The following is a 27,692-nucleotide window of genomic DNA, read 5'->3' on the forward strand; positions in this document are numbered from 1 at the left end:
TTAAAATCCGGATTTCGGATTTGCAATCGAACGCGAAATCCGAAAAAGAATTTCAACGCTGAGATATCTGTTTTTGGATTTTAATTTTTACCGTTCGATTAAGAAATCCGAAAAAGGATTTGAAAAGCTGTCCTTAAGAACCGCGGTCTTGCAGGCGCACGCATACTTAGCAAAAAGAAGACCACTGTTCACGAGAATAGTATCGGATTTCCCAATTGAACGGTAAAAAGGAAATCCATGAAATCCGGATTTGGATTTCTTAATTGAAATCCACCCTCCGGACGAATTTCTCGGAGGTGAAATCCGTTTTCGGATTTCGCGTTCGATTGGGAAATCCGGATGTAGATTTTGAAAATCTAAATCCGGATTTCCCAATCGAACGCACCCCGGATTTTACGATAGGTGAAAAGTTGTTGCATTTGATCGTAAGCTCCGGTACGGCGCCGAACCCGTTACCCGACGAGACATCAAGATGGCTACCGAGTTGAAATGTGTAAATGGAACACGAAATTCCGTTCGGAACGTTCCAACCGGGAAAACGGGCCTACCTTTTAGATTTTCCACTTTTTCCGGGAATTTTCCAGTGGGACGAGCCGACGAAACGTTTTCCACTTTACTACCGAACCGAAATTTCCGGAAATTTTGACTAAATGCAAAGTGACCACGATCTCCGACGATCTTTACCGGACCGACCCTCGTACCCGAACTTTCCACTCTCCCCAGGTTTCTCTCACAAGGCAAAAATTAAGATGGCGGCGACTTGTTTAATTTCCGAGCGGTTTCCTGGTTGCATTTTGCCTCGTGTGATTTGATCAAGGCGGAAACTTATTGTTAGTTAAGGTAAGACAAGCTTTCAATACATTAAGGATACGTTCAGTTGTGAAAAATGCAGTCATTTTATAACTCAAACAAGCATATTCAGAACCAGGTGCCCAGCTACCGATTGCAGGTCAATACGAGGAAAGGTTTCCATGGGACATTGTAGTCCTCGTTCGAAATCTTTCAATGACACCGCAATGGTTATAAATATCTAAGCTACGAAATTTCATTTTTGCCGTGAAATAAGGATTTGCCGCCGCCAACTTGAAGGGAATTTACACACCATGATCGATCACTTGACTGGAACTACGCTCGGCCTGTAGTAAGCAGTGTGGTAAGTCAAGCATATCATTCTGATTGCAGCGTAATAGGGCCGATAAACCAATTTATTTGTGATCATTTTACACTCCCTGTAAGCTGCGGAAGTTGAGCTAAATTGTGCGAGCGTAGAAGTATCCTTTATTGCACTTTGACTGAAAATATATTCTATGGAGTAACTGTTCGTCCTTTTAAGGGCGTCTCTTAACACAGGGCGCTCACACAATGTGTGTGTGTAACTGTAGTAAATGTGCTGGATTTACCGTTTGCTTCACCTATAGCAATATATCACTAAGTATGTCTATAAATCAATATCAAATAAACGTGACCGATTTTGAAGGATTTTGAGTTCACCGTTTACTGTTTCTAATAATAGAAGGACAAGGGAGGTATCCTTGTTTTGAAAGGGCTCCAGCGCTGGAGCAATTTTCCCTTAGAAAATTGCATCACTTTGCTTTCAAACTTCGCGTCAATAAGGTCAAAAGATTTACACTTCTGCTTGTACCTTCCAATTGAAAATCCATCGAAAAAGTCTGGAGGTAGCCCTTGGAGAAAATTGAAACCCCACAGTTTTGAATGGTCAAAATGCGTAGCAAGATTCATAGGTGCCAGCCAGAAACTGTCCCACTGATTGCCTCTTTTTGATTGGATGTTGTTAAACAATAAACGCTTACCAAGTCTTCTTTCATTGCGTCTTCTTCAAAAAGAGGCAATGAGCGGAACAGTTTCTGGCTGGCACGTATGAGTCTTGCTATGCATTTTGACCGTTCAAAAACTGGGGGATTTTTAATTTTCTTCAAGGGCTACCTCCTGACCTTTTGGATGAATTTTTGACAGAAAGGTACGAGAAGAAGTGTGAATCCTTTGACCTTTTTGCGGGGTGATGCGATTTTTTGGGGAAAATTGCTCCAGTGCTGGAGCCCTCTCAAAACAAGGATTCCTCGCTTGTTCTTCTATTATTAGGAGTAGTAAACGGCGAACTCAAAATCCTTCAAAATCTCTCAAAAAAAACATGTTTGAGGCAAAAGGATGCTGATATACAACAGGTAAGGTAATTCAACGTTTATCTAACATTGATTTATATACATACCTAGCGATATATCATTATAGATGAAGTAAACAGTAAATCCAGTACATTAACTATAAAATAACAATCGGTTACACACACCCATTGTGTGGGCTCCTTGTGCTCTTACTTTAAAGAAGACAACAAATTTTTATGCACCAGCCATCCTTCATCTCAGCATCTAAGCAACGTCGGAACAGGACAATCCTTCGAAAAACAACACACCAAATTGAATTCCCAAAACAGTGCATTTTAAAATTCTGAACAATGTGGTCTAAAAGTTGTCAATTACCTTTTGTCACTAGCGTCCAGAGGATTCAAAGCTTCGGATCCATTTTTCTCCTCCAAATAACGCTTGAGCGCACAAATGATACCATAAACAGTCTTGAGAGGGTATCTTTCATCAGACTTTTTTGCTACTTCCACCATGAATTTTGACAACCAATAGTTCAGCGACAGAACATCCATTCCGGCAATATCTGCACTCAGAGCGGTAACCTTATGTAAATCGTAGTCCTTGAAGAGACCACCACAATCTAATACCGGAACTTGAACCTCTCTTAACCTCTGCCATTCGGCAAAACTGCTCACAGCCCACTTGTTTTTATACTTAGCTGAAGCTGGAACGGCGTCATTCACCAGAACATTTTCTTGAAAAGAAGTTTAGGAATGCAAAATCGTTCTGATCCGGACTCGACCTCCATCACGCGCCGTAATGTTAATCTACTAAAAAACCTGCCAGCATGGCCGTATATTAAATATTCATTTCATTTATCACGAATAAGAAACAAACAATAGCCTATTGAGCACGTCTTCTAATTACCTATTCTTCGGAAAAAATTCCACTAAATTCTCACACTGGTTTGAGAAGCCATGTCAAAAACTCGTGCTTCATGTTACATCAGGGGTTCCAGACACCTTGAAACAATAAAAGCAATCGGCCTGCAGCCTCGTACTTTCATCTGTTTCTCGGTGTCTGGGACCCCTGATGAAACACTTGCACTCGTTTTTGACATATTACTTGCAAAAAACCAACTGGGTTGCTGTAGGTTCAATCCGTGTTTTTTCAAAGCTACTGTAGGTTGTGTTTTTATAAAAATTTGAAAAATAGGTGTCTTGACTGGCTTTTTTGTCAAGTATAGAAACATCTTGTTAAAATGATGTATGATAATATTATTGTTCCTCAAAATAGCAAGGGATTATGTTGTATACCGTTTGAATTTAAAGCAAGACTTGCATTTACTGTAAGTTGTGTACTGTGCAGAATTAATTTAGACAGGATAATTTTTTTAAAAAATATTTCATCAAATCCCAACCAAAGACCCACATCCCCACAGACAGCAGTGACAAAAATGCGTGAATCCCCCACCTACTTGGGACTTGAACAGCTGCCAATAATGAACCAACAGTCCCCACCAAAGCCCCACATATCCTGGGGTGGGGGAGTGGGGGGGGGGGGGGGGGTGTAGGGGTTTACTTTGACTAGTGCATTATCCAGCATCATTTTCTGATCAACTCTCTACAATATATCTCGAAGTATTAACCATTTAAGTCCCAATAGTGACCAACATCAATTTTCTCCTAAAAATATCCATATGTTGCCCAGAGAAATGGTTATGAGAGATAATAAAATGATCACTAAACAGAAAATGCTTTGATCTGTTTACAAACTCTCTTAACTAATTCTTTAAGGAAATGTATGAAAATCAGTATGGAGAATTTGTATGCGGATATTGGGACTTAGAGGGTTAAATCTATGTAACATCAGTCTTTCCAACCTGAGTGGTTTTCATCACTGTCAACAATAACTGAGTGATTTTCACTCTTTAAAATTAATGTACCGGTATACATGCTAGCCTAGCCTGTGTACAGACCCCCCCTCCCCTCATGATAAATCGGAGAAGGGGCGTCTATGATTCACCATTGCTAATCCTTTATGGGAAACATTTTGCATAAATTTAAAAAATTGTTTCCACTGACCAAAATTTCTGTGGCTCATGTTTCATGGCATTCCAGTTGTCAAAATGTTGCATGTGACTTATTTCCATTGGGCAATTGAGAAGGTGAAACATTTTAAAAATCGGTTTACTCCATACCAAGCAAGACAAGTCCAAACGGCTACAGTTATGGAAAGCTCGATCAGCGACCATGAGCTAATTTATGTCACCTTAAGATTGAAGAAGGCGCGTTCCAAACCCATTTATATTACTACCAGAAGTTTTAAACACTACTGTCCTATTGATTTCAACAACGACGTATCATTGGCACCGTGGTCCATAGTCGATGTTTTCGACGATGTCGAGGATAAAATTTATGCATTTGATTCGCTGTTTACTGAGATACTCGACCGTCATGCTCCAGTTAAAACCTTTAAAACACGCTGTAAGCCAAACCCATGCGTAACCGACAACATCCGCGGATTGATGAAGACCAGGGATGGTTGGCGTAAAAAAGCAAAGAAAACAAATGACCCGCTATCCTGGACTGCCTACAGATATTTCAGACAGGAAGTAAAGAGGGAAATTAGAATTGCTGAACGAGAATTTGTTGCTGAACAAATCCAAAGGAACCCAAATAACACCAATAATATCTGGAAAGCAATCCGCCAGTGTGTCCCCAATAAATCTACATCTCAGCGAACATTTAGTAAGAGCGTCAAATCTGTTGCAGACGAATTTAACCAGTTCTTCGTATCTGTTGGTCAGAGCACTGTTGACAAAATTACGTCCCTGGCTAATGAATGCAACTTAACACTTAATCAGAATTATTTCGTGCCGAGACAATACGCTTCCTCTGACCAGTTCACACTTAGTACCGTTGATTATAAACAAGTAGAGCGTATAATAGCAGCGATGCCTTCAAACAAGGCCCCCGGGATAGATAAAATTCCGATCCGTGTCATCAAAGACTGTCTTAATCCAATTGTTCACCCAATAACGTCTATCGTTAATGCATCCTTTCAAAACTGTGTTTTTCCATCAAAATGGAAAACAGCCGAGGTTACACCCATCCTAAAGGAGGGCGACCATGAACAGGCAAACAACAATAGACCCATCTCACTTCTACCAGTTTTATCGAAGGTTTGCGAAAGGGTAGTACATAATCAACTCACCTCGTATCTGCAATCAAATGACACCCTATCAAAGAGTCAAAGCGGTAACAAGAGATGGCACTCTTGTGAAACATCTGTCATTGAAACAACAGACACAATTCTTAACGCCATCGATAAAAAGAAGTTAACGGCAGTTGTACTATTAGATATGAGCAAAGCCTTTGATAGTGTCAATCATGACACGTTAATTTTAAAATTGCAAGATGTCGGAATTTCCAGTGACACTCTCCAATGGTTTCGTAGTTACCTAAGCAACAGGTCACAAGTAGTACGAATCTATTCAACGCTATCTGAGCCTTTGTCTGTGACCAGTGGCGTTCCTCAAGGAAGCATCTTGGGCCCACTTCTTTTTAGCATATATACGAACGATCTTCCATTGATCCCACAGAAATGCAGCACCCAGAGTTATGTAGATGATACGAAACTCATTACTTCCTTCGAGCTTAAAGCCAACCTGGATGCAATTGCTGACTTGGAAGACGACCTGTTTAAAATAGGGGAATGGTGTTCCAACAATCAATTGTTACTAAACCCTGGCAAAACCAAGTTGATGATATTTGGCAGCAGGCAGATGCGTGCAAAATTCCAATTTCGTTACCTTTCCTTTATGGGTAAGGACATTGTCCCTACAGACACCGCCAAAGACCTTGGTGTGACTTTGGATTCTAATTTAACATACGATGAACATATAATTAAAACCGCTTCCTCGTGCATGTCCCGCCTTGGCCAGATAAACCGTGTCAAGCATGTCTTCGACAAACGTACACTTTTGATGATTATTAATTCCTTAGTTTTTAGCAGGTTATTTTATTGCTCCAATGTTTGGTCAAATACCTCAAAATGTAATGTCAACAAGTTACAGGCAGTGCAGAACTTCGCATGCCGCATTGTTAGCGGCGCGCGTAAATTTGACCATGTTACACCAATTCGCAAGGAGCTAAATTGGCTTTCAGTTCCCAGTCAGCTTTATTACCGGAACGCTACAATGGCTTTTAAATGTATGACCGGTCAAGCCCCTGAATACCTTACATCAAAATTCATAAAGCGAGCAGAGGTTAGCCGACGTAGCACCAGAAATTCACAGCTTTTACAAATTCCCTTTTTTAGAACAGCTGCCGGTCAGAGAACATTTTTCTATAGAACTGTGAACTTATGGAACTCCTTAGACAATTCCTTTAAACTGTGTAACTCGATTGATGTTTTTAAAACTCGTTTACGTACTAAATTACTTAAAGAATTGTAATTTTATATATATTTTAAAACATTTCTTAATTGTAAATAGGATCATGTATTGTCTTTGAAAAGCCCCTTGGGAAAGTCAATAAAGTATGTATGTATGTATGTATGTAAGAAAAATGTGCTTATAAGCTCTTATTAAAGAAAAAGATCCATGATCTTATGAAAGCCTTCCCACTGGATGCGGAGAGTCATTACCGGTAGTTTAGAATAAAGTGTTGACAGGTCAGATGCTACGAGTAACAGCTAATCCATTCATTTTCCACACATTCCAGGAAAAATCCTGTGGCCTCCATACACGATTAGCAATGGTGAATCACAGATGCCCCTTCCCCTATTTTTGCCTGAGGGGAAGGAGGCGGGGCAGTGTTCAGAGTGGCTCACAGTCATGTTTTCGCTCTAACTATATAAAAACTATTAGTCTAAGCATATGGATGTTGTACAAGAGACGTCAAACAAAAATATAAAACCACTACTGACTTTTTTGGTCCTTGTAGAAGTTCTGGCTTTTCGCTTTGAAAATCGGCTACTTTAGTCACTATTTTTTTATGGGAGGGCACGTTTGAGGCTAAATATTTGTTCGACAAGTCACTTTATCCATTGTTCAACATATGGTTATGTTAGTCTGACAATTAAGGAAGACTCTCTGAAAGTTTGGTACGATTACGTTGTTTGGAAGTTCTTGCTTTTCGTCAATTTCTAAAAGTACTCCTGTTCGTTTTCGTTCGCAAATACCGAGGACACGCCCGACTTGTTTTGAAACTCCCTCCTGCATATTAATGTTTTGATCAATTAAAACGCATGGAAATTTGACTAATTATCTCCCACAATGTTCCTTGACAGTTGAAAATAATTTGCATAAACTCAGTGCAAATGCTTTCCAGCTGACATGGCCCCTTTAAAAGTGGTTTGAAATAATATTCATTAGTACGAGATTTTCTCCGGATAAAATATCACCAATTGTTCTTACTGTTTCCTCTAAGGCATTGGCAGTTCCACCTACTAACCTTATATACCACTGCATAAGCATTAATGCTTGGCCAAGCTTGTGGAAACGTAGCAACGTGATCCCCCTTTACAAGAAGGATAGTCCTACTGATAAGGTCAACTATCGTTTAGTGTCTGTGTTAACATGTTTCTCTAAAATCTTTGAAAGAGTTCTGCATGACCAAAAAAAAATGACTTTGCAAACTTAATACTAGGTGATAGTCTGTCTGGCTTTCTGAAAGGTCACTCATGTGCAACTGCTCCCCTTAAAATGACTGATGATTTCAGAGCTTCTCTGGATAATAAGGATCATTGTATTGGCACTGCAGTAGACTTATCTTAGGCATTTGACTTTAATCTCTCACAGCCTACTTATTTCCAAGTTGAAAGCTTATGGCTTTACCGTAAATGCAGAAAATCTTATTCACTCGTATCTGTGTGATAGACTGCAACGTGTTAAGTTCGGAAACACCTACTCAGACTGGAAAACAATCCAAAAAGGCGTTCCTCAAGGATCAATATTGGGACCTCTTCTATTCAACCTATTCATTAATGATCTCACTTATTCTGTCGACGATGCTAAGATAAGGCTTTATGCTGATGATAGTTCACTGTATCTATCACACCCTAACTAAGATGTGTTAGAGACAAGGTCTCAGAGCAAGTTCGATGTGCTTCAGTCATGGTTCAAGTGTAATTACTCAAGTATAAACGAATCTAAAACTAAAGTGTTACCATTGGGTGACAATCCGCCATACTACGAATTGTTTGCTGACTGTACTAGGCCACCCTTGGAGGTGGTACACGATATGAAGTTACTAGGTCTAACCATTGACAGCTCCCTATCTTTTAAAGCCCATATTAAATCTGTATGTAATAAGGTTGATGTTAAAGTTAGTGCTCTTAGAAGAGTTCGTAAACTCATACCTTCAGAAGTGATGGTTAATATTTACAAGGCCCTTATTTTGCCACACCTAGAGTACTGTGCTCTAGTCTTAGTTGGGTTATCATCTGGTCTTTCTAAACTGGAGCTTACTAATCAGTACGCCATTAGAACTCTTTTGAACATGGCTAAGTGAACCTCATATAGCGACCTACTTACCTATGTTGGACTAAAGGTCCTAGAACATCGTAGATATTCCCATGCTCTCTCCCTTTTTTACAAATGCTTATACAATATGGGGCCGAATAATATTAAGGAGATGTCCTTATTTCGTAATAATGAATATGACCTCGAGGCTTCTGCAAGGTTAATCAGCCTGCCTATAACAGTAGATTCATGCATAGGTCATATCATTACATCACCTCAAGATTATGGAACAATCTGCCTGACTATGTAAGTCAATGCTAGATGAGGTCAACTTGACTAGCAGAGTTGAGTGTAATTGTAACTTTTGTACATAATTTGGATTCTATACAGCTAGATTTCCTCTTAGCTTTGTTGATTTTCGTATATTTTCTATTTTATTTTATTTATTTATTTTATTTTATTATTATTATTTTTACTTGTTTTTGCGTTTTGATAGGTACTGTGTTTATAGTAATTTGGCACGTTCACGTTTAAGCGAGTCTTGTACTCATCCGTGTAATGCGGATAAATAAAATACCTACCTACCTCCCTCAATGCTAAGTAGTGTACGCGCGTGACCCAGCGTCACTTTGGCGCGAAAAAGTGGAAGCCATCGTCATTCTACTACTAGTTTTCGCGCAAATGTCGTGGTGGCGAAAACAAGATATCGAATTTCAAAAGTTTTTATCATTTTGGGATTGGGAGAGCGCGTAAGCTCCTTCACTAAAGATAGCAATGCTATTTTTTCTAGTGAAAAATGGTAAAATGAAGCTTTCCGGGAAGTCTACATTTTAAGGAGACGCGAAAAAACTTCAAGTCAAATCTCGTACTCGTAGTCGTCCTCGTCCACGAATCTAAGGGTGTCGAAAGCAGAAAGATTTGAGATCTAAGAACATTTAAGATTTGCAAACTTTCTAAGTTTAGGAAAACACGTAGAAACCTCCGTGACAGTTGTTTTTGAATAGCGTGACAACCATGCTGAAATAGTTGCTAATGATGTATCGGTCTAGAACTGGAAACGTAAAGGATCATGGGATTGTAAAACACTTGCGAGATTGAAGAAGACAAGAATGTCTGTAGAAAGTTGTTCCTTTTGATGTGATTAGACCAAAGAAAAGGAGTCAGATAGTTATTTGATGTCTCATGTTGGCATCTTAGCGTTTACGGAATCGAACAAAAGGTCTCTATTATTTCAGCTTAAACGTATATCTGTGCCCCTCTTTCTTGAAAATTGGCCACCTACAAAATAACAAGGTTCCCATAGGACACTTACTCAGGGGTGCTTATAAAACAATTCCTAGTATAAACTCTATTATTCTTCAGACCAAATAAGTAAGTGATAGACGTCTGAGACAATTAATCACAACTGTAACACTTCATGTGGTCTGATCCAGTATGGTTTATTCAAGTGCTGGAAAGTTGGATTTGTTTTTTAGCTTCAACTACGTGACCTCCAGCTTCAACTGCTTGAGCTTTTCCTTGTTTTGTCCTAGTTTTTTGTAGTTTGAATCGATACCATCTTCCGGTTGTTTGTTTGTTTCGTGGTCCAAAAGAGGAAGCAGGGAGTTATAACTCTAGTCTGTTTCTTTCACTTTTTTGTTACTGGTAACAAACTGAATTCATCAATCATATCCGGAATCTTGAACATAGGCGTCTAGCTTCCAAAGTTAGGATAGGAAATCATAATTTAAAAATAGAAACTGGAAGATTTACAATCCCCAAAACTCCTGAAGACCTTAGAATCTGTGATCATTGCAACCAATATTAAATTGAAAATGAACTGCACATATTTTTTCACTGTGATCAACACAATGATTTGAGAAAGACTCTTTTTATTAAAATCAACGACCGAAATACGTTAGTTACAAATTACAATATTCATGATAAAGTTTGTTTTCTTTTTAACAATACTGATTCACATATCAGCAGGCTAGCTGCTAATTTCATCTTTCAAGGATTTGAAAGACGAAAGAAACATAGTTAATTCTACCGTTCCATCATATCTTCATTTCCTTAAATTTAGCTGTTCATTATTGTTATTTTAATCGGTAACACCTGTACAAAATGGTAATACTGAATAAACTTGTTGTTGTTGGAATGCATTTCACTAAATTAAATAAGCTCCCCTATCTGGATAACCCGCACCCCACTCAAGTGTGCTTGAAATAAATAAGCCCCCAGGGAGCTTAACAGAGGATTTGTAGTCATAGAGGTTCCACTATATTGTCTGTATGAATGCTGCATGATAAGCCTATATTACAAATTATAGATGTGTGTTATTTAACAGCAACAACAACAACACCTTTATTGACTTTATCTTCGACATGAAGATTTCAGTACCACAACGATCAATTTAATGACAAATGAAACGAAGTAAAATAAAGGTTAAGTAAGAAAGAAAGGAACAACAACTATATATTGAATATCAACATAAAAAGAAAAACTACTTGACTATGTACGGCTTCTACGCTACTCGTATTTACCAAAGCACAGGGAACTCTCAGGACCAAATATCAAGTGAGCAAATGATTAACTGACCCCTGTCGATGAATTCGTCATTTTGAAGGGGTCATTTAAAATTTTAGTCATGTAGTCAGTTGGTGCATGATCTGGAACCACTTTTTCTTGAGCAAGTTTTCTAATTTTCCACATGTCCGTGACAACACCACCTTTAACTACGTCATTTAGACTTTGCACCACCTGGCCACAAACTGTATGTGGCGTCAACAAAACAATTAATGTGCATTTACCCCCGTAACTAATGATGTTTCCTCTTTCTGTTGAAAGGTACCCTAACCATAACCCCTGAAAAGAAGAACAAGCTCAATGGCCTTTGAGTGTCAACAGAGCAGCAAGTGTTTTAGCCAAGCAAGACACCTAAGGATTCATGAAGGAGTTCACACTGGGAAAAAGCCTTATGAATGTAAACAGTGTGGCAAGTGTTTTAATCAAACAGAGAGCCTAAGGCGTCATGAGAGAGTTCACACTGGGGACAAGCCTTACGAATGTAAACAGTGTGGCAAGTGTTTTAGTCAAGCAGGAAGCCTAAGAAGTCATGAAAGAGTTCACACTGGGGAAAAGCCTTACGAATGTAAACAGTGTGGCAAGTGCTTTAGTCGAGCAGCAACCCTAAAGAAGCATGAAAGAGTTCACACTGGGGAAAAGCCTTATGAATGTAAACAATGTGGCAAGTGTTTTAGTCGAACAGGAAGCCTAAGAAGTCATGAAAGAGTTCACACTGGGGAAAAGCCTTACGAATGTAAACAGTGTGGCAAGTGCTTTAGTCGAGCAGCAAACCTAAAGAGGCATGAAAGAGTTCACACTGGGGAAAAGCCTTATGAATGTAAACAATGTGGCAAGTGTTTTGGCCGAGCAGGAAACCTAAGGAATCATGAAAGAGTTCACACTGGGGAAAAACCTTTTGAATGTAAACAGTGTGGTAAGTGTTTTAGTGAAGCAGGACACCTAAGGAAACATGAAAGAGTTCACACTGGGGAAAAACCTTATGAATGTAAACAGTGTGGTAAGTGTTTTAGTGAAGCAGGAAGCCTAAGGAAACATGAAATAGTTCACACTGCGGAAAAGCCTTACGAATGTAAACAGTGTGGCAAGTGTTTTAGTCGAGCAGCAACCCTAAAGAGACATGAAATAGTTCACACTGGGGAAAAGCCTTATGAATGTAAACAATGTGGCAAGTGTTTTGGCCGAACAGGACCCCTGAGGAATCATGAAAGAGTTCACACTGGGGAAACGCCTTACAAATGTAAACAGTGTGGAAAGAGCTTAAGCGTGGCAGGAAACCTAAACCACGCTGGGGAAAATCATAATGAGTGTAAGAAGTGTGGCAAGTGGTTTAATCAAGCAGTAAACTTGAGCAAGCATGAAAACATACACACTCTGGTAAAGTCGCGTAAATTTTCCCAGAAAAACAAAAGTCTGTCTAAACGTTTGGAATCATGTAAACAGAATAGAGCAGGAGGTGAAAACGGTGATGTTAGGGCCATAGGTTTTACAAACAACCTGGGGACACAAAGAGAAACTCGAAATACCGGTGTAACAGATGCACAATCGGTCATAATTGAGAAACACAGCTGTTGGATTTGTCAAGAGGAGATGAGTAGTCAGGCTCTTCTTCTTCAACATTATGAAAATCATATGACCTTTGTAGCGTAGAGGATTCTTAAAGTCAAAAAGCGTTTCGCCCGTTTTAAGTTTTCTCCTTGGTTTTGTTTTGGGCAACATTTTAAGTTGTGTTTTAGTTGTACATACATAATTTAATTTGTTTCTTGTGAGTTTTGTCATGATGTTATTGGCGTTGGTGACTCTAAATATTACTGGTGCATTTCAATTTGTGTTTTGTCACAGTTATCATTCAAATAATTTTGTACAGTCATTTCGGGTGTACAGTAGTTAATCGATAGAAATCTGTATAAGAAATCAGTCAATATAATTAATATCAATCGATATAATCAACCGATTTTTATCGATTTATATCGCAATTCGATAGAAATCAAGGTCACACAACACAAAAATATTATTCATGAAGGAAATCCATAGCAATTGATAGTAATGAATACTAATCGATAACAAGGATTTAAATCTTGAGAGGTACATTTTTCAGATATTCTGAACATGGCGATGCTATTTGTCAAACAACACCGACAATACTGGCTCTTGACTCATTTTATGTTTGACTTCAATAACTACTTCAGGCTTAGTATTTGTTGCGTTCCATTGTTTTGTCTCTTGTTGGATTTGTGAAGAGGAGATGATTAGTGAGGCTCTTCTTCTTCAATACTGAAAATCATATGACCTATTTTTAATGCAGATGATTCCCATGGTCATCGACGACTCGATATACACACAGCTAAAAGCATGAACTAATTCTTTTACAACATAGCCAACAAAAACGCTTTCTTTTTGATTAAACTGAAATTCTCGTAATGCGCGACACAGAAAAACAAACGCTTCTATTGGTTGGTTACAAACGCGCAATCGTGTAAAGAATAAGAAGAAGTCTGGGTTGCTCGAGGCTCTCTTGCTCTCCAACGTCCCCCGTGCATCCATAACTCGGTAAACGCACGCGAAGCATGAGCCAATTCTTCATGAATTAGCTTGTTTTCAAAAGGATAAATGTTAAAAAACGGAGGACACTTTATAATTGGATATTCGTAAGTCCAGCGCTAGACTGTTCACAGTCCTTTATTTTTTCGTGAGATCGTTTAGATATACCGTCACGGCTATCTTGATTTTCAAATGTACCGAGGGGGCGGGCTTCGGGGATTACAGCTTAGCTCGGGGGGGGGGCAAATCGCCCCCGCCCCCTAAGTAGTTTTGACACTCATGCAAGATTGGTAGCCCGTAACGCAAAGCTCTCGATCTCGATGATCTTACGGAAATCTGGGAAATCTGAATTTAGATTTTAAAATCCGGATCTCGGATTTGCAATCGAACGCGAAATCCGAAAAAGGATTTCAACGCTGAGATATCTGTTTTTGGATTTTCATTTTTACCGTTCGATTAAGAAAGCCGAAAAAGGATTTGAAAAACTGTCCTTAAGGTGATTCCCTGGTTTTGCACTGGGCATCTCTTACTGCGCATAACAAGATGGCCGCCGTAAAAAAGAGCATGTGAAGTAACATTATTAAAATGAAGTTGACTGAAGAGAAACGCTATTGGAATTTTTTGTTGCTGCTGTTTCTTGCCGAAGTAAGACTCAGTGTGTTGGGAATGTGCATAAAGTAAGCAGTACGCGAGTTGCTGGAGTTCGACTTCCTCTCGGAGAACCTCGATAGTACATGTTTAACTTGTGCTTACTCACTTTGATTTTCATTTAAACGCTTTCTTTATCACACTGTGTGCTAAACGTGATATTTCGATGTAAATTCTGTAAAAACGGAATTTTTAATACTTTCTTCCCCCTTTCACATACATTCTATTTTGACACTCGCCCCAGTCCTCTCCCAAAAACCTGAGAAAATGCATTTGGTGCGCACTTTCTGCAGCTCTACCGTAAAAACGAGTACGGTGACCCCCATTTTTTTTTTCATGATTTTAATAAGGACAGTGCTACCTTTCGATGAGAAAAAAATTGGCACAAATCTATGTTCAGTTTTTTGGCAATTTTACTAAATTGTACGGATTGAGCTATCACGGGTCGAATAGCGCGTGTCCAATTTAATTCTACTTTGTAGCGTAAAGTAAACACAAGGGCATTAAAAGGTATTTTTCTGGTACATAAGTGGATAAATAATAGATTAAAGTCAAATTCTGTGTGATACCACATGCATCATCGAAAAAAACTGTCCTTTTTGTCTAGTTTTGGGCTGCCCGCGGTTTTTGTAAAAGGGTCCAAAATAGCCGTATTTGTCAGCATTGTGACGTCAAAACGAGCATGGTGACCCCCACTTTTTATTACTTTTTTATCGTCTTCTTGTCTTGTTACATCAGTGTAGCAAGTTTTATCTACAATCTATGTTAAGTTCTTTTACTAGGGAATCACCTTAAGGTGATTCCCTGGTTTTGCATTGCGCATCTCTTACTGCGCATAACAAGATGGCCTCCGTAAAAAAGAGCATGTGAAGTAACATTATTATAATGAAGCTGACCGAAGAGAAACGCTATTGCAATTTTTGCTTGCGGTTGTTTCTTGCCGAGGTGAGACTCAACGTGGTGGGAATGTGCATAACGTAAAAAAGCAGTACGCGTGTTGCTGAGTTCGACTGCCTCACGGAGAACCTCGATAGTGGATGTTTAATTTGTTTGTGCTTATTCACTTTGATTTTCATTTAAACGCTATCTTTATCACATTGTGTCCTAAATGTGATATCTCGATGTAAATTCTGTAAAAACGGATTTTTTAATACTTTCTTCCCCCTTTCACATACATTCTATTTTGAAACTCGCGCCAGTCCTCTCTCAAAAATCAAGGAAAATGCATTTGGTGCGCACTTTCTGCAGCTCTACAGCAAGGACTAAGGAGTCAAAAACAAAACGAAACGCCTTTAAAAGGCGTTTTATCATGAGCTGCCCTTGAGGTTGTACTGGGTATCGTCTAAAAATATGGAGATTCGAGAGTGGCTCAAAAAATTCACTTAAGTTGCACAAACGTTGCTTAAAGTTGCGCGCAATATAAAAAATTGCCTAGCCGGCGAAAACAGCCGTTTCTCATCATTCCTCGCCGCTTTGGACGTTTTTCTCGTGGCGAAACTGTTTTCGCTGGCTAAAACTTGCCCAAAACTTCAAAAGTTGCTGAAAAGTTGCCGAACATGATCATTTCTCTTAATGCAACTAACTGAACAATCAGTCCATTGTCACTGAGAACTGTATTTATCATTCGATGCAATTTGTTGTTCCTTTTTATTGGCCGAAAGCCCACCACGTGACCTGCAAATAACTGCCTACACATGATGGTCTGCTCATGCGCAATGTCGTCCACCTGTGTTTGGCTGCAAATAATATTCTGTTCATGCGTAAACACAACCACTCTTTTCTTCTTGCGATCGCTCTTGCGTGAAAAGTGGCAGATCGCTTGGTAAAACTTGGTTTTAATTATCGCAGAATACCGTGATTTGTCATTGTCTCGCAGATCAATTATTTGCCGAAGCCGAAGGTCGCCACTGACAAATCACGGCATTTTTCGCAACCTCGATCAATAATTGTTAACTATTACAGTAGATCAAAAAAATGTAAAAATACGATTAATTGTATTTCTCATCATTAAGTTTGTTTTAATAATGATAACATAGCTAAGTTGTAGTTGAACTCAGTTTTAAAGGGACCTATAGTTTTAAGCAATATCTTGCTTTTCTATAGACTCACGCATCACAATAAAAATATGGTAACGAGTCTATAGTAACGCAAACGATGTATCAGTGATTGAAGCAATAAACCTGAACTTGAACATGAGTTGTCATTTGGCTTTTGTACTTTTAATAGGCCTGTTATTGTTGGTTTAAATAAAATAGTCTTGCAAACTTGGCGGATCTACACCAAAGTGCTCTAATGTCATATTTCCATAGGGGCATGTTATTGCATTCGGAGAATAGCACAAGCAAAATACATTTTTCCGACTATCTTCATTTTTTAAATCTATAAACTTAAAAGAACTTGCAACAGCATTAAAAAGCTACTGTACGGCTTCTCTGACTTGACTAATTGAAGTATTAAAGGCCTGCATCTGAGGGACCTGAGGGGTCAGCACAACATTTTTAGTGGCGGATTCAGGGGAGGGGCCCGGAGGGTCCGCCCCCCTTATTTTTAGACCAAACTAAGGCCCGAAGGGCCGAAAAAAAGTTTTTTTAGACCCCCCCCCCCTCTATCTCAGGGTCTGGATGACGGCCCCCCTCTTATCTGAAGGTCTGGATCGACCACTGATTTCTGTAGTGGGAAATCAGGTGGGTAGTACTTGGTGTAAGACTGCCCAAAATGTCCCGGGCCACCGCCCATACTGTTAGTGCTGTAGTAGGCGGTGGCCCGGGACATTTTGGGCAGTCTTACACCAAGTACTACCCAATCAGGTGGGTTCTGATTGGATAGACGGGGTCACCATAAATACTCATAGGCATGCCTCCTGGGCACACAGCATGGTGTTCTAACAAAGCCCGTAATATGGACTCAGCCAGCATCCCTGAATCATGTCACCTGCCCTCTGAAAACAAAAATATTTCAGTAATTTTAACAGTTAAGCACTCTGAATCGTCCATCTCGTCAAGGTCGATTCGGCCATAGTCATCGTAGGGAAAATCAAGATGTTTAGAGATGTTCAAATCGTAGAGTAAAAGAAATTCATCCTCATCTATGACATTTTCGAAGCATTCCACAGCTAAAAGGTCTCTGATTTCTCGAAAGGTTACCATTAAGTTTTGTTAAAGCTGAGTCAAACGTCTGTAAATAAGTCCAACTAAGCTACGAATTTAAAACAAAAACAAACCAAAACAATTTGACAGCCGCGTCTGCTACGCAGCTTAATTAACTTTCTCACCTTGCTCCAAATGGTTGCGGCCTCGACCCGACCCGCACCCACTCTTCGTGGCCCTCTCCGCCTCTGCCCAAACTTAAGGTCCCTATTAGTTCAGTCTCCAAACTTTTCGGGCCTAGCCCTTCATCAGTGGAGTTTAAGCACGTTAGAATCGTTGCAAGGTTTTCATACGCCATGAAAAAAATAACATAAAACAATAAAAACTTTATATGGCTCGCGCGGCTGGGAGGGTTAACCAGGGCGGATAAAGGTTGGGCGGTGAAACGAGCGCGTCCGAGCAAAAAGGTGTGATGCAGTAGACTGGGACTCTGCTTAGAAATGTCGCTTGTTTTCGACTTCGGTCAGGGCTTACGATGTGGTTTGTACATTAGACACTGCCGCTGTCACTGAATTATGGCAGCTTGATTTGTTTTCTTGCACTTCTTCCTTGTTTCTTTGTGCTGGTACGCTGTCTCCGAGAGGCAAATTTTGCTATTTTTTTGCGGGAGGTTTAGTTGGACTAGACAAACATCTCTTTCAAAGGGTTTCTTTTATTACTTCCATGACTCTACCACTGAATTATATTTTCGTTTTGCTACTCGCCAATGTCGATGTTATTCCAAAACAAAAACAACTAAGTATTGTCTAAAACACGAAAGAAAATCTCATCCGTGGCAAAACTAAAAGACAGTAGATCGTGCTTCATAACTAGATGACGTGTATTTTATAAATGCGTGCAGCTCGTGCAAGGTGAAATTATGCTAATTTCAATCACCATCATCCTTCTTTTTAATTTAGAAAAAAACATCTCATACGTCTTTCTGTTTCTTCGAAACTTCAAAGTTAGTTTCCCCTTAGTTTTTACTGTTTACCTTCTTTTGTTTTAGAGAGAAAAACGGAGAAAAAACCTTACAACTAACCTCAATAAATTTTGTTTACATGCGGTTGCCGGATTTGCAACGCATTGCGCGAATCGCCATGGCGCATTGCATCCGACAAGCAAAGTTTGAAGAAGTACAACGCCACTATATCAATATATATCAATCTAATTTTTTGTTATGTTATAAAAAATTTATCCTCCTTTAACATATGTAAAAATTGAGGTTAAGAAGTGTTAAGCTTTTGCAAACGAAACGGCGAAAGACGATTAGGTGATATTTAGTGGAAGGACGAGGTATTCAACACTTTCAAATTAAACTCAAATTTTGGCATTATACGACCAACAAGTTTGACTTATAGACGTACAGACACAAACACATGAAACTGTTTATTGATATTGTTATGAAACGAATTTATCTATTTAACATTGTAGCCTGAAATTACAGAAAGAAAATAGGATTTCCGGTTTGCAAAAAGGAAAATTTCGCCGGCCTTCAAGCGCACCGGAAGCGCGGAAAGAGCGCTCGTGCCAGTCCTACTCCGCATCACACATTAAATGAAGAGCGGAGCGCTCGTTTCACCGCCCAACCTTTATCCGCCCTGGGGTTAACTTTGCGCTGGGTCGCGGCGCAGAAGAAACAGAAAGGTCCCCAGTCCTCACGGGTTTTTGCAGATCTCAAAGTGTGAAGTCAAATGGCAGCCATCGCAACATTCCTCCAGTTCTTGGTTTCATGGTCCCTCTTGTGATCAAAGCGGCGAGCGCTTGTTACTAAAGGTAAGACAAGCTTATAAACTACATTATGGATACATTCAGTTGTAAAAGTCAAATGATAGTGGCTAGCTGCTGATGAGAATCCGAAGCCTCGCATCGATCCGTTAAAATACTGTTAGCCTTTATAGGGTGTTAGAAAACTAAGACCCTCGAAAACTAAGACCTAAGAACCGTCTTAGTTTTCGAGATTACGACAACTAAGACCCCCTAGAATCGAATCCGTCGAAATATAAAGTCAAATTGTAACCGAAATAGGTCTTATCTGTCAAATTATCTTCTGTCCGATCCTTTCCTCCGAGTTTTTGATCAAATTTAACGGTAAATTCAGGAGTCTTAGTTTTCGTAATTTCGAAAACTAAGACCCCTCTTAGCTTTCGTCATTACGAAAACTAAGACCTCCCCAAAAAAACGATCCGTAAAATAAATACGAAGTCGAATTACGACCGTTCAAAGACTATAAACCGTAAAACAACCAAAAACTATCATCCGCGTGCTGAGGATCCGCCTCTTCTAATAATTTGCAGCCATGTCAGTATTGAGGCTTTAAAAAGAGGATGAAAGCCATAGACTACCTGTGTAAAATTGTACTCTGAAAATATGCCTCACCCTATAATTTTGGTAATTTAAATTTTGATTTAGCCAGGGTAGCTGACCTTCTTCTAATAATTTGCAGACATATCAGCATTCTCGTTTCCGGTCAGTGTCATCTACGGGATGGCAACGATTAAAATAAACTCTCGAAAAACGCAATGCACCATATACTCTTTTTTTTTTTTTTTTTCGCCCTTTTTAAGAAAGCATTTTTCTGGCTGTAGCCTGGCCAGAAAAGGAAAAAATCCGTATTTTTGTGTGATGTTTGACCGATAACGCCGTAATGACCATGCACTTGACGATCGGAGTAACCCTATCAGGGTCACAGCCGGGATCGCAGCGACATGTCAGCCGGAAACGAAGACAAAAATCCATCTCCAGCAGAAAGCCAATTCTACGATTTTTAAAGATAAACAACCTAAATTATAGACCAATCGCCAGGGTAAGGCATATTTTCAGTTTACAGTTATACACAGGTAGTCTGTGGGTTTCATCCTGTTTTCAAAGCCTCAATACTGATATGTCTGAATAAGAAGCGGGTTGTGATGGTAGGTTTTGGTTGTTTTACGGTTTATAGTCTTTGAACGGTCATTATTTGACTTCATATATATTTTACAGATTGTTTTTTGGGGGGGTCTTAGTTTTCGTAATAATGAAAACTAAGAGGGGTCTTAGTTTTCGAAATTATGAAAACTAAGACTCCTGAATTTACCGTTAAATTTGACCAAAAACTCGGTGGAAAGGATCGGACAGAAGATAATTTGACAGATTAGACCTATTTCGGTTACAATTTGACTTTTTATTTTGACGGATTCGATTTTAGGGGGTCTTAGGTCTTAGGTCTTAGTTTTCGAGGGTCTTAATTTTCGTATCACCCAGCCTTTATACCAGCAAAGCTTAATCAAATTATTATTTTAAAAAGCATTTATAATTAACTCTAAGCCACTAAAAGGATCTTCCTTTTGAGGGAGGAGCTGTTTGATTAAGCAAAAAATTGCTTTAATATACGATACTCTTCAATAGCAGCCAATTTACAGGTTACAGTTTCTAGAGTCAATATTTAAAAGTATATTTCTGTGTAAAGGGAAGAAGACCTTGCAAGCTGTTGATCACAACAAATACCTTGGAGTTGAGCAATCCAGTGATCTAAATTGGGATGTTTGTATTGCTGGAATTATAGGCAAAGCCAATAGATCTCTTGGCTCTATAAGAAGAAACCTAAGAGCCCAGAAAATGTAAAAGAGCAAGCCTATTTCCTCTCAGTGGCTCTCGTAAGACATTTCACTTTTCTTACTTGAAATTTGTATGTCTCTTGAAATTTCTCCTTGACAAATTGTGCGTGAAAGTCTAAGTCTCTTCAATTTCTAAGGTAAAAAAATTCAAAGATGGTACGAGCAGGATTCGATCCCGGAGCATCGGATCTACCATCCATCACCTACACCACGGAGGATTTGCCGGATGACTGGTGGTTTGATTTGAAACCAGGGCTGTCAATAAGGGCCGGTAGCCGGCCAAAAATGCAGGCTAATTAGCCATCCTTAGCCGGCTACTTTCATCTCCTTCTACCATAACTGCTAACAAAAAAGAAGCACCATTGAACTTATGAATGATATTGAATGCATATTTAAACAGGGTTAGTTCAGTGAAACAATCAAACCGTGCAATGTCGTAGAACGCCTGGGACATTTCGATGCCATTGTTCTTAGTCCTGCTTGTATTCTGACGAAACAGCATTTCATCCGCAGTGGAAACCCCTGGAAATGCCATTTCTGAGAGTCTTAATTTCAAATGTACCTAGATGCCTTGGCCCTCAAAAACGTGTGCCTTTGGGGTGAGTTTCAAAGCCGCCTACTACTCATTATCAGCTGGCTACTAAAAAACCTTTTTGACAGCCCTGGAAGCTATACAGCAACAACCCTAACCCTAAAAGCTAACCAGCTAACTGTGTTTTGAGTCAGTGCTTAACCCTAATCACTATTTTCAGGGATCAATGGTTATCAGTATTGATCAGTGCTTAACCCTAATCACTATTTTCAGGGATCAATGGTTATCAGTATTGATCAGTGCTTAACCCTAATCACTATTTTCAGGGATCAATGCTTATCAGTATTGATCAGTGCTTAACCCTAATCACTATTTTCAGGGATCAATGCTTATCAGTATTGATCAGTGCTTAACCCTAATCACTATTTTCAGGGATCAATGCTTATCAGTATTGATCAATGCTTAACCCTAATCACTATTCTTAGGGCTCCACCCTTATCAATTTTGATAGTCAAATTGTGGTTCCTTCCTTTGTAGAGAATTTCTTTGTGTATGAATCATAACGTGTCTTTGTCATTCTTGAGTATAGAAAAGAGTGTTAACCCCTATCTTGCTTTAGTTAGACAACGGCTTGATTTCTTGGTTTGCAATCATGTGACAATTAAGGCGGCTATGTTGAGAGTCAAAACAGTAGATTTTTTTCATCAAAGAATTTAAATAGAAATAGAGTTTAGTTCCCAGAGGAGAAAAATGCTTTTATTCTTGACCACCAACATGGGCGCCATGACATCACATGCAAACCAGCAATATGGATGTTGCGCATGGGTCTTGCACATTCAACAAACCATAAAGGACATTGAGAGTGTGCAGAGAGGAGCGGCACATTTTGTAAAAAAATGAATTTAAAGGTTCTTATACCAAAAAATCACTCCAATTTTGATGGTCAAATTCTCTATTTAATTGCGTGAGAAACGTTAGACAAAAAATGTCGTGTATATGTTTTCTTTGATTTACATTTGTTTGGATTTTTACTAGAAATATGTTTTCCATAAACCATTATGTATTAGAAGTACAATATTTCTGCCAATGGTTACACTGCGACAATCCCTGAAAAATAAGAATCAATTAAGAACCGAATCAGCCTGAATTGTGAAAACCTACCCTAAAATATATAGCCTGCGAGCAATTTGGGTGAGCGAAGCAAGTCTCACGAAAACACACGAGCAAGCGGCGAAGCTTGCTTCGCTTGCCCAAATAAGAGAGCGGAGAGGCTAACCTGTTCACCCTGACCTTGAAAATTCTAGGTTCTCATATGTGGGTTTTTTACTGTATAGCACCACTCCTGGAACTGTCACAAAAATTCTGAATGATTTGAAATGGCCAACACTGGAAAAAAGAAGGAGGGTGGAATGACTCACCATGATGTTCAAAGTAGTTTCTGCTCTATCAGCTATGCAGTTTCCACCCTATACATTATAGGTGACAGAACACTAGGCAATTTTATCACCAATCACAAATCACAAACCATGACCTTCTAGACCTGCTGAAGTAAACTTCCATTTCCTAAAAGGTCCACTAAGATGTTTGATGGCAGTGCACATCAGCAATCGTCAGTTGGGTTGTGAACTTCAGAATTTGTGTGTTTAAGAAGAGCACATTTGACATAGCCAATACAAATCTATAACCATTATTTCAGATCTATTTTTGATATTGGTCTCAATTGTTGTAAATTTTTAAGAATAGTCCATGTTTAAAACAGCTAAAAAAAGAGGTTTTTACAAAGGCATGAACCAAACCACATTTATATCCTTTAAAATGTTGTATATCACCTTTCCACCCCAGAAATTATAAACATTACAACAAGTTAAAAACTTTTTTCAGATAGGCTAACTTTGGCTCAAAAAGCTACCAGTCTGTTGGTAGATGAAACGAGAATTCTTTCATATGTACGTAAGGTTTTCTGAATTCAGAGCTAAGGAAATTAAATATTTTGGTGCCCTAAAAAGAAAGAAAAAATTTCCTTATGTCTGTCCTGCAGTAGAAAGGAATTCTTACTTCTGGTTTTACATTGAATGTATGTCACAGTCAAATAAAAACTTGCCATTGAAACTTGTTGTTCAAGGAATTACCCACAATGAGGTACAGTGAGCTACAAATTATGACTGAATGCGGGGACCCTAAAATAAGGTGAAGATCCCTGCAATGAGCAAAAATGAAGATAAGAAAAAGAAAGAAAAAAATCAGGGGGTTCCAGGCCAGGGTGCAAAGAAAATCAGTTTTATAGCTCGCCATTCGGGCAAGCTGAAGCTAGCATCTACTAGCCCAGACGTCATTTTAACTAGTCCCAAAAGCTTTTTGACTAGCAGAATTGATTTAACAGTTCTTCTGTTATTCGAATTCCTCAAAAAACATCACTTGCCCGTCGGGCAAAATCGCAATAGCAAAATACGCTTGCCCCGGGCTATCGGACACTACTTTCTTTGCACGCTGATCCAGGCCCCCCCCCCTTATTTTCAGACCAAACTGAGGTGCGAAGGGCTGAAAAAAATTTTTTTGGAGACCGCCACCACCCCCCTTATCTAAGGGTCTGAATGACCAGGCTCCCCCTTATCTCAAGGTCTGGATCCGGTACTGATGTGTGCTTTAATGTAACACTTTTTAGTCTACTGCATGGCAGCCCAAATGTTGTTGAGTTGTTCAAAGCTGGGTTAAGATAACCCCGTGCGAGATTTTAATTCAGATAGGAAAGCTTACAAAATCATTTCATTTTTAATTCTTTTTGTCTACAAGTTGATTAATGAAAGCTTTAAAAATAACAGAGAAAATTGTCCGAGAAAATGCTTTTAAACACAAGAAAAAGAAACCCGGCTTAAATTTAACCTCGGGTTAAGCGCTAATTGGCCTTCGAACAACTGGGCCCAGGTTTTCTGTTAGTTGTTTGTTTCCTGATCCAAACAGGATTAAGTGAACCTTTTTTTGTGATACTGTTAATGTACTAATGCTAAATCAATACTTCCCTTTATTTGTTAAGCCCCTCCCCCACCACCCACATGTCCCTGAAAACCTATAAACTATTCCCTTCAGACCTTGCTCCACCTGGCTGTAAAGTTTAAGTTGGCAGCAACGACACAATTAATTTGCATTTTACTAATAATATTTCTACTTTCCGTCAAAAGGTACCGTAACCGTAACCCCTTAAAAGACGAACAAGCTCAATGTCCTTTGAGTGCCAGCAGTGCGGAAAGTATTTTAAGCAACCAGCAAACCTAAGGGTTCATGAAAGAGTTCGCTCTGAGGAAAAGCCTTATGAATGTAAACAATGTGGCAAGTGTTTTAGCCGACCAGACAAACTAACGACTCATGAAAAAGTTCACACTGGTGAGAAACCGTACAATTGTAAACAGTGTGGCAAGTGTTTTAGCGAAGCAGGAAACCTAAGGATTCATGAAAGAACTCACACTGGGGAAAAGCCATACGATTGTAAACAGTGTGGCAAATGTTTTATTCAAGCTGGCAATCTAAGGATTCACGAAAGAGCTCACACTAGGGAAAAGCCTTATGAATGTAAAAAGTGTGGAAAGTGCTTTAGCCAAGCAGGAAAGCCAAGGATTCATGAAAGAGTTCACTCTGGGGAAAAGCCTTTTGAATGTAAACAGTGTGGCAAGTGTTTTAGAAATGCAAGCAATCTAAGGATTCATGAAAGAGTTCACACTGGGGAAAAGCCTTATGAATGTAAACAATGTGGCAAGTGTTTTAGCCGACGAGACAAACTAAGGACTCATGAAAGAGTTCACACTGGTGAGAAACCTTACAATTGTAAACAGTGTGGCAAGTGCTTTAGCGAAGCAGGAAACCTAAGGATTCATGAAAGAATTCACACTGGGGAAAAGCCGTACGAATGTAAACAGTGTGGCAAATCTTTTATTCAAGCAGGCAATCTAAGGATTCATGAAAGAGTTCACACTAGGGAAAAGCCTTATGAATGTAAAAAGTGTGGAGAGTGCTTTAGCCAAACAGGAAAACTAAGGATTCATGAAAGAGTTCACTCTGGGGAAAAGCCTTTTGAATGTAAACAGTGTGGCAAGTGTTTTAGAAATGCAAGCAATCTAAGGATTCATGAAAGAGTTCACACTGGGGAAAAGCCTTATGAGTGTAAACAATGTGGCAAGTGTTTTAGCCGACGAGACAAACTAAGGACTCATGAAAGAGTTCACACTGGTGAGAAACCTTACAACTGTAAACAGTGTGGCAAGTGCTTTAGCGAAGCAGGAAACCTAAGGATTCATGAAAGAATTCACACTGGGGAAAAGCCGTACGAATGTAAACAGTGTGGCAAATCTTTTATTCAAGCAGGCAATCTAAGGATTCATGAAAGAGTTCACACTAGGGAAAAGCCTTATGAATGTAAAAAGTGTGGAGAGTACTTTAGCCAAGCAGGAAAGCTAAGGATTCATGAAAGAGTTCACACTGGTGAAAATCCTTACAAATGTAAACAGTGTGGCAAGTGCTTTAGCCAAGCAGGAGACTTAAGGAGACATGAAAGAGTTCACACTGGGGAAAAGCCTTACGAATGTAAACAGTGTGGCAAGTGTTTTACTGACGCAGGACACCTTAGGATACATAAAAGAGTTCACACTGGGGAAAAGCCTTACGAATGTAAACAGTGTGGCAAGTGTTTTAGCCAAGCAGGAAACCTAAGGATTCATGAACGAATTCACACTGGGGAAAAGCCTTACGAATGCAAACAGTGTGGCAAGTGTTTTAGAAATGCAGGAGACGTAAGGAGTCATGAAAGAGTTCAAACTGGAGAAAAACCTAACGAATGCAAACAGTGTGCCAAGTTTTTTAGCGGGGCAAATAACCCGAGGAAGCATGAAAGAATCCGCACTCTATTTAAGTCGCATAAATCTTCACAGAAAATTGCAAGTCTGTGTAATCATTCGCAATCATGTAAACGGAGGAGAGTAGGAAGTGAAAACGTTGATGTTAGGGACAGAGGCTTTACAAGCAACGTGGGATCACACGGAGAGACTAGGAACGGTGGAGTAGGAGTAGTACAATCGGTTTTTATTGAGAAACACAGCTGCTGGATTTGTCAAGAGGAGATGAGTAGTGAGGCTCTTCTTCTTCAACATTATGAAAATCATATGACCTATGTTTGTGAAGATGATTTTTGAAGTTAAAAACCCTTTCGGTTCTTTTGAGGGTTTCTTCTTTTGATTTCGTTTCGGTTTTTGGACAACATTTTTGAGGTTTATAAATGGCTTCGGAGACCCATATGACGTATGAAAACGTTGATATTCAGAGCCACAGGCTTTACAAGCAACCTGGGAACTCAGAGAAAGACTAGAACATAAATGTAGCAGTTGTGCCATCAGTCATTACTGAGAAACACAGCTAATGGATCTGTCAAGAGAAGATGAGTAGTGAGGCTCGACTTTTTATAAAAATCATTTGACCTATGTTTGTGAAGATGATTTTTTAAGTTTAAAAACCCTTTCGGTCCTTTTGTGGGTTTCTTCTTTTGATTTCGTTCAATGTTTGGAGAAAATTTTTGAGGTTTATAAATGGCTTTGGAGAATTTTCTTTGGTGGTAAACGACCTTCTCTATAAAGTCGCACAGTATAAAGAAGGCCTTACTACTATCTAAACTTGACTGCTACGGTATAGCCGCCCCCGAAGGAGACAGGTTCAGGTCATTCCCTAGTAGTCGTACACTGTTCAATAAACGGCTGTAAGTCGGGTAAGAGATTTGTCACAGGTGGTGTGCCCCAGGGGACCATTTTAGCCCCTTATTAATTTTTTTACATAAATGACTTTCTCTCATCCAAGAATGTGAGCCGGCGATGCAGGTATTACTAAAGCTTAATTTTCAACAAGCTCATGCTAATATGAAAAAACTAAGTTTTTCGTTACATTTGCTTCAAGAAGAGACCATCTAACGTATCGGAGAAACCAAGTATTGTCATCGATGACGCTCCGATCAAACAGGTTTTGGTTTTTAAATCCCTTGGGGTAAGAAATAACCAGTATCTGAATTGGGGTGACCATATTCAGATGGCTTCTAAAAAAGGTTGCTTCTGACATTCGTGCAATTAAGCGCGTCAGGGACGTTTTGGC

At 39.3% G+C, this 27,692-nt stretch overlaps 1 protein-coding gene across 1 annotated transcript; it reads left to right on the top strand.

Moving 5' to 3' along the window:
- Positions 1 to 742: 742 nt before the first annotated feature.
- On the top strand, positions 743 to 26,961 carry LOC140931102 (uncharacterized). Its single transcript, XM_073380851.1, has 4 exons — positions 743 to 840; positions 11,395 to 12,226; positions 19,716 to 19,749; positions 24,844 to 26,961. The coding sequence occupies exons 2-4, from the start codon at positions 11,434 to 11,436 to the stop codon at positions 26,747 to 26,749; spliced, it is 2,733 nt and encodes a 910-aa protein (XP_073236952.1). The 5' UTR covers positions 743 to 840; positions 11,395 to 11,433; the 3' UTR covers positions 26,750 to 26,961.
- Positions 26,962 to 27,692: the final 731 nt, after the last annotated feature.

The sequence above is a fragment of the Porites lutea genome, chromosome 3 (assembly GCF_958299795.1).
Source record: "Porites lutea chromosome 3, jaPorLute2.1, whole genome shotgun sequence".
Taxonomy (NCBI): domain Eukaryota; kingdom Metazoa; phylum Cnidaria; class Anthozoa; order Scleractinia; family Poritidae; genus Porites; species Porites lutea.

Coding starts and splice junctions, on each gene's coding strand:
- LOC140931102 (XM_073380851.1), top strand. CDS start 11,434: ATGGCCTTTGAGTGTCAACAGAGCAGCAAGTGTTTTAGCCAAGCAAGA. Junction 12,227..19,715: donor ACAGTGTGGCAAGTGTTTTA/GTCGAGCAGCAA, acceptor CCGCGTGCTGAG/GATCCGCCTCTTCTAATAAT. Junction 19,750..24,843: donor AATAATTTGCAGCCATGTCA/GTATTGAGGCTT, acceptor AGCAAACCTAAG/GGTTCATGAAAGAGTTCGCT.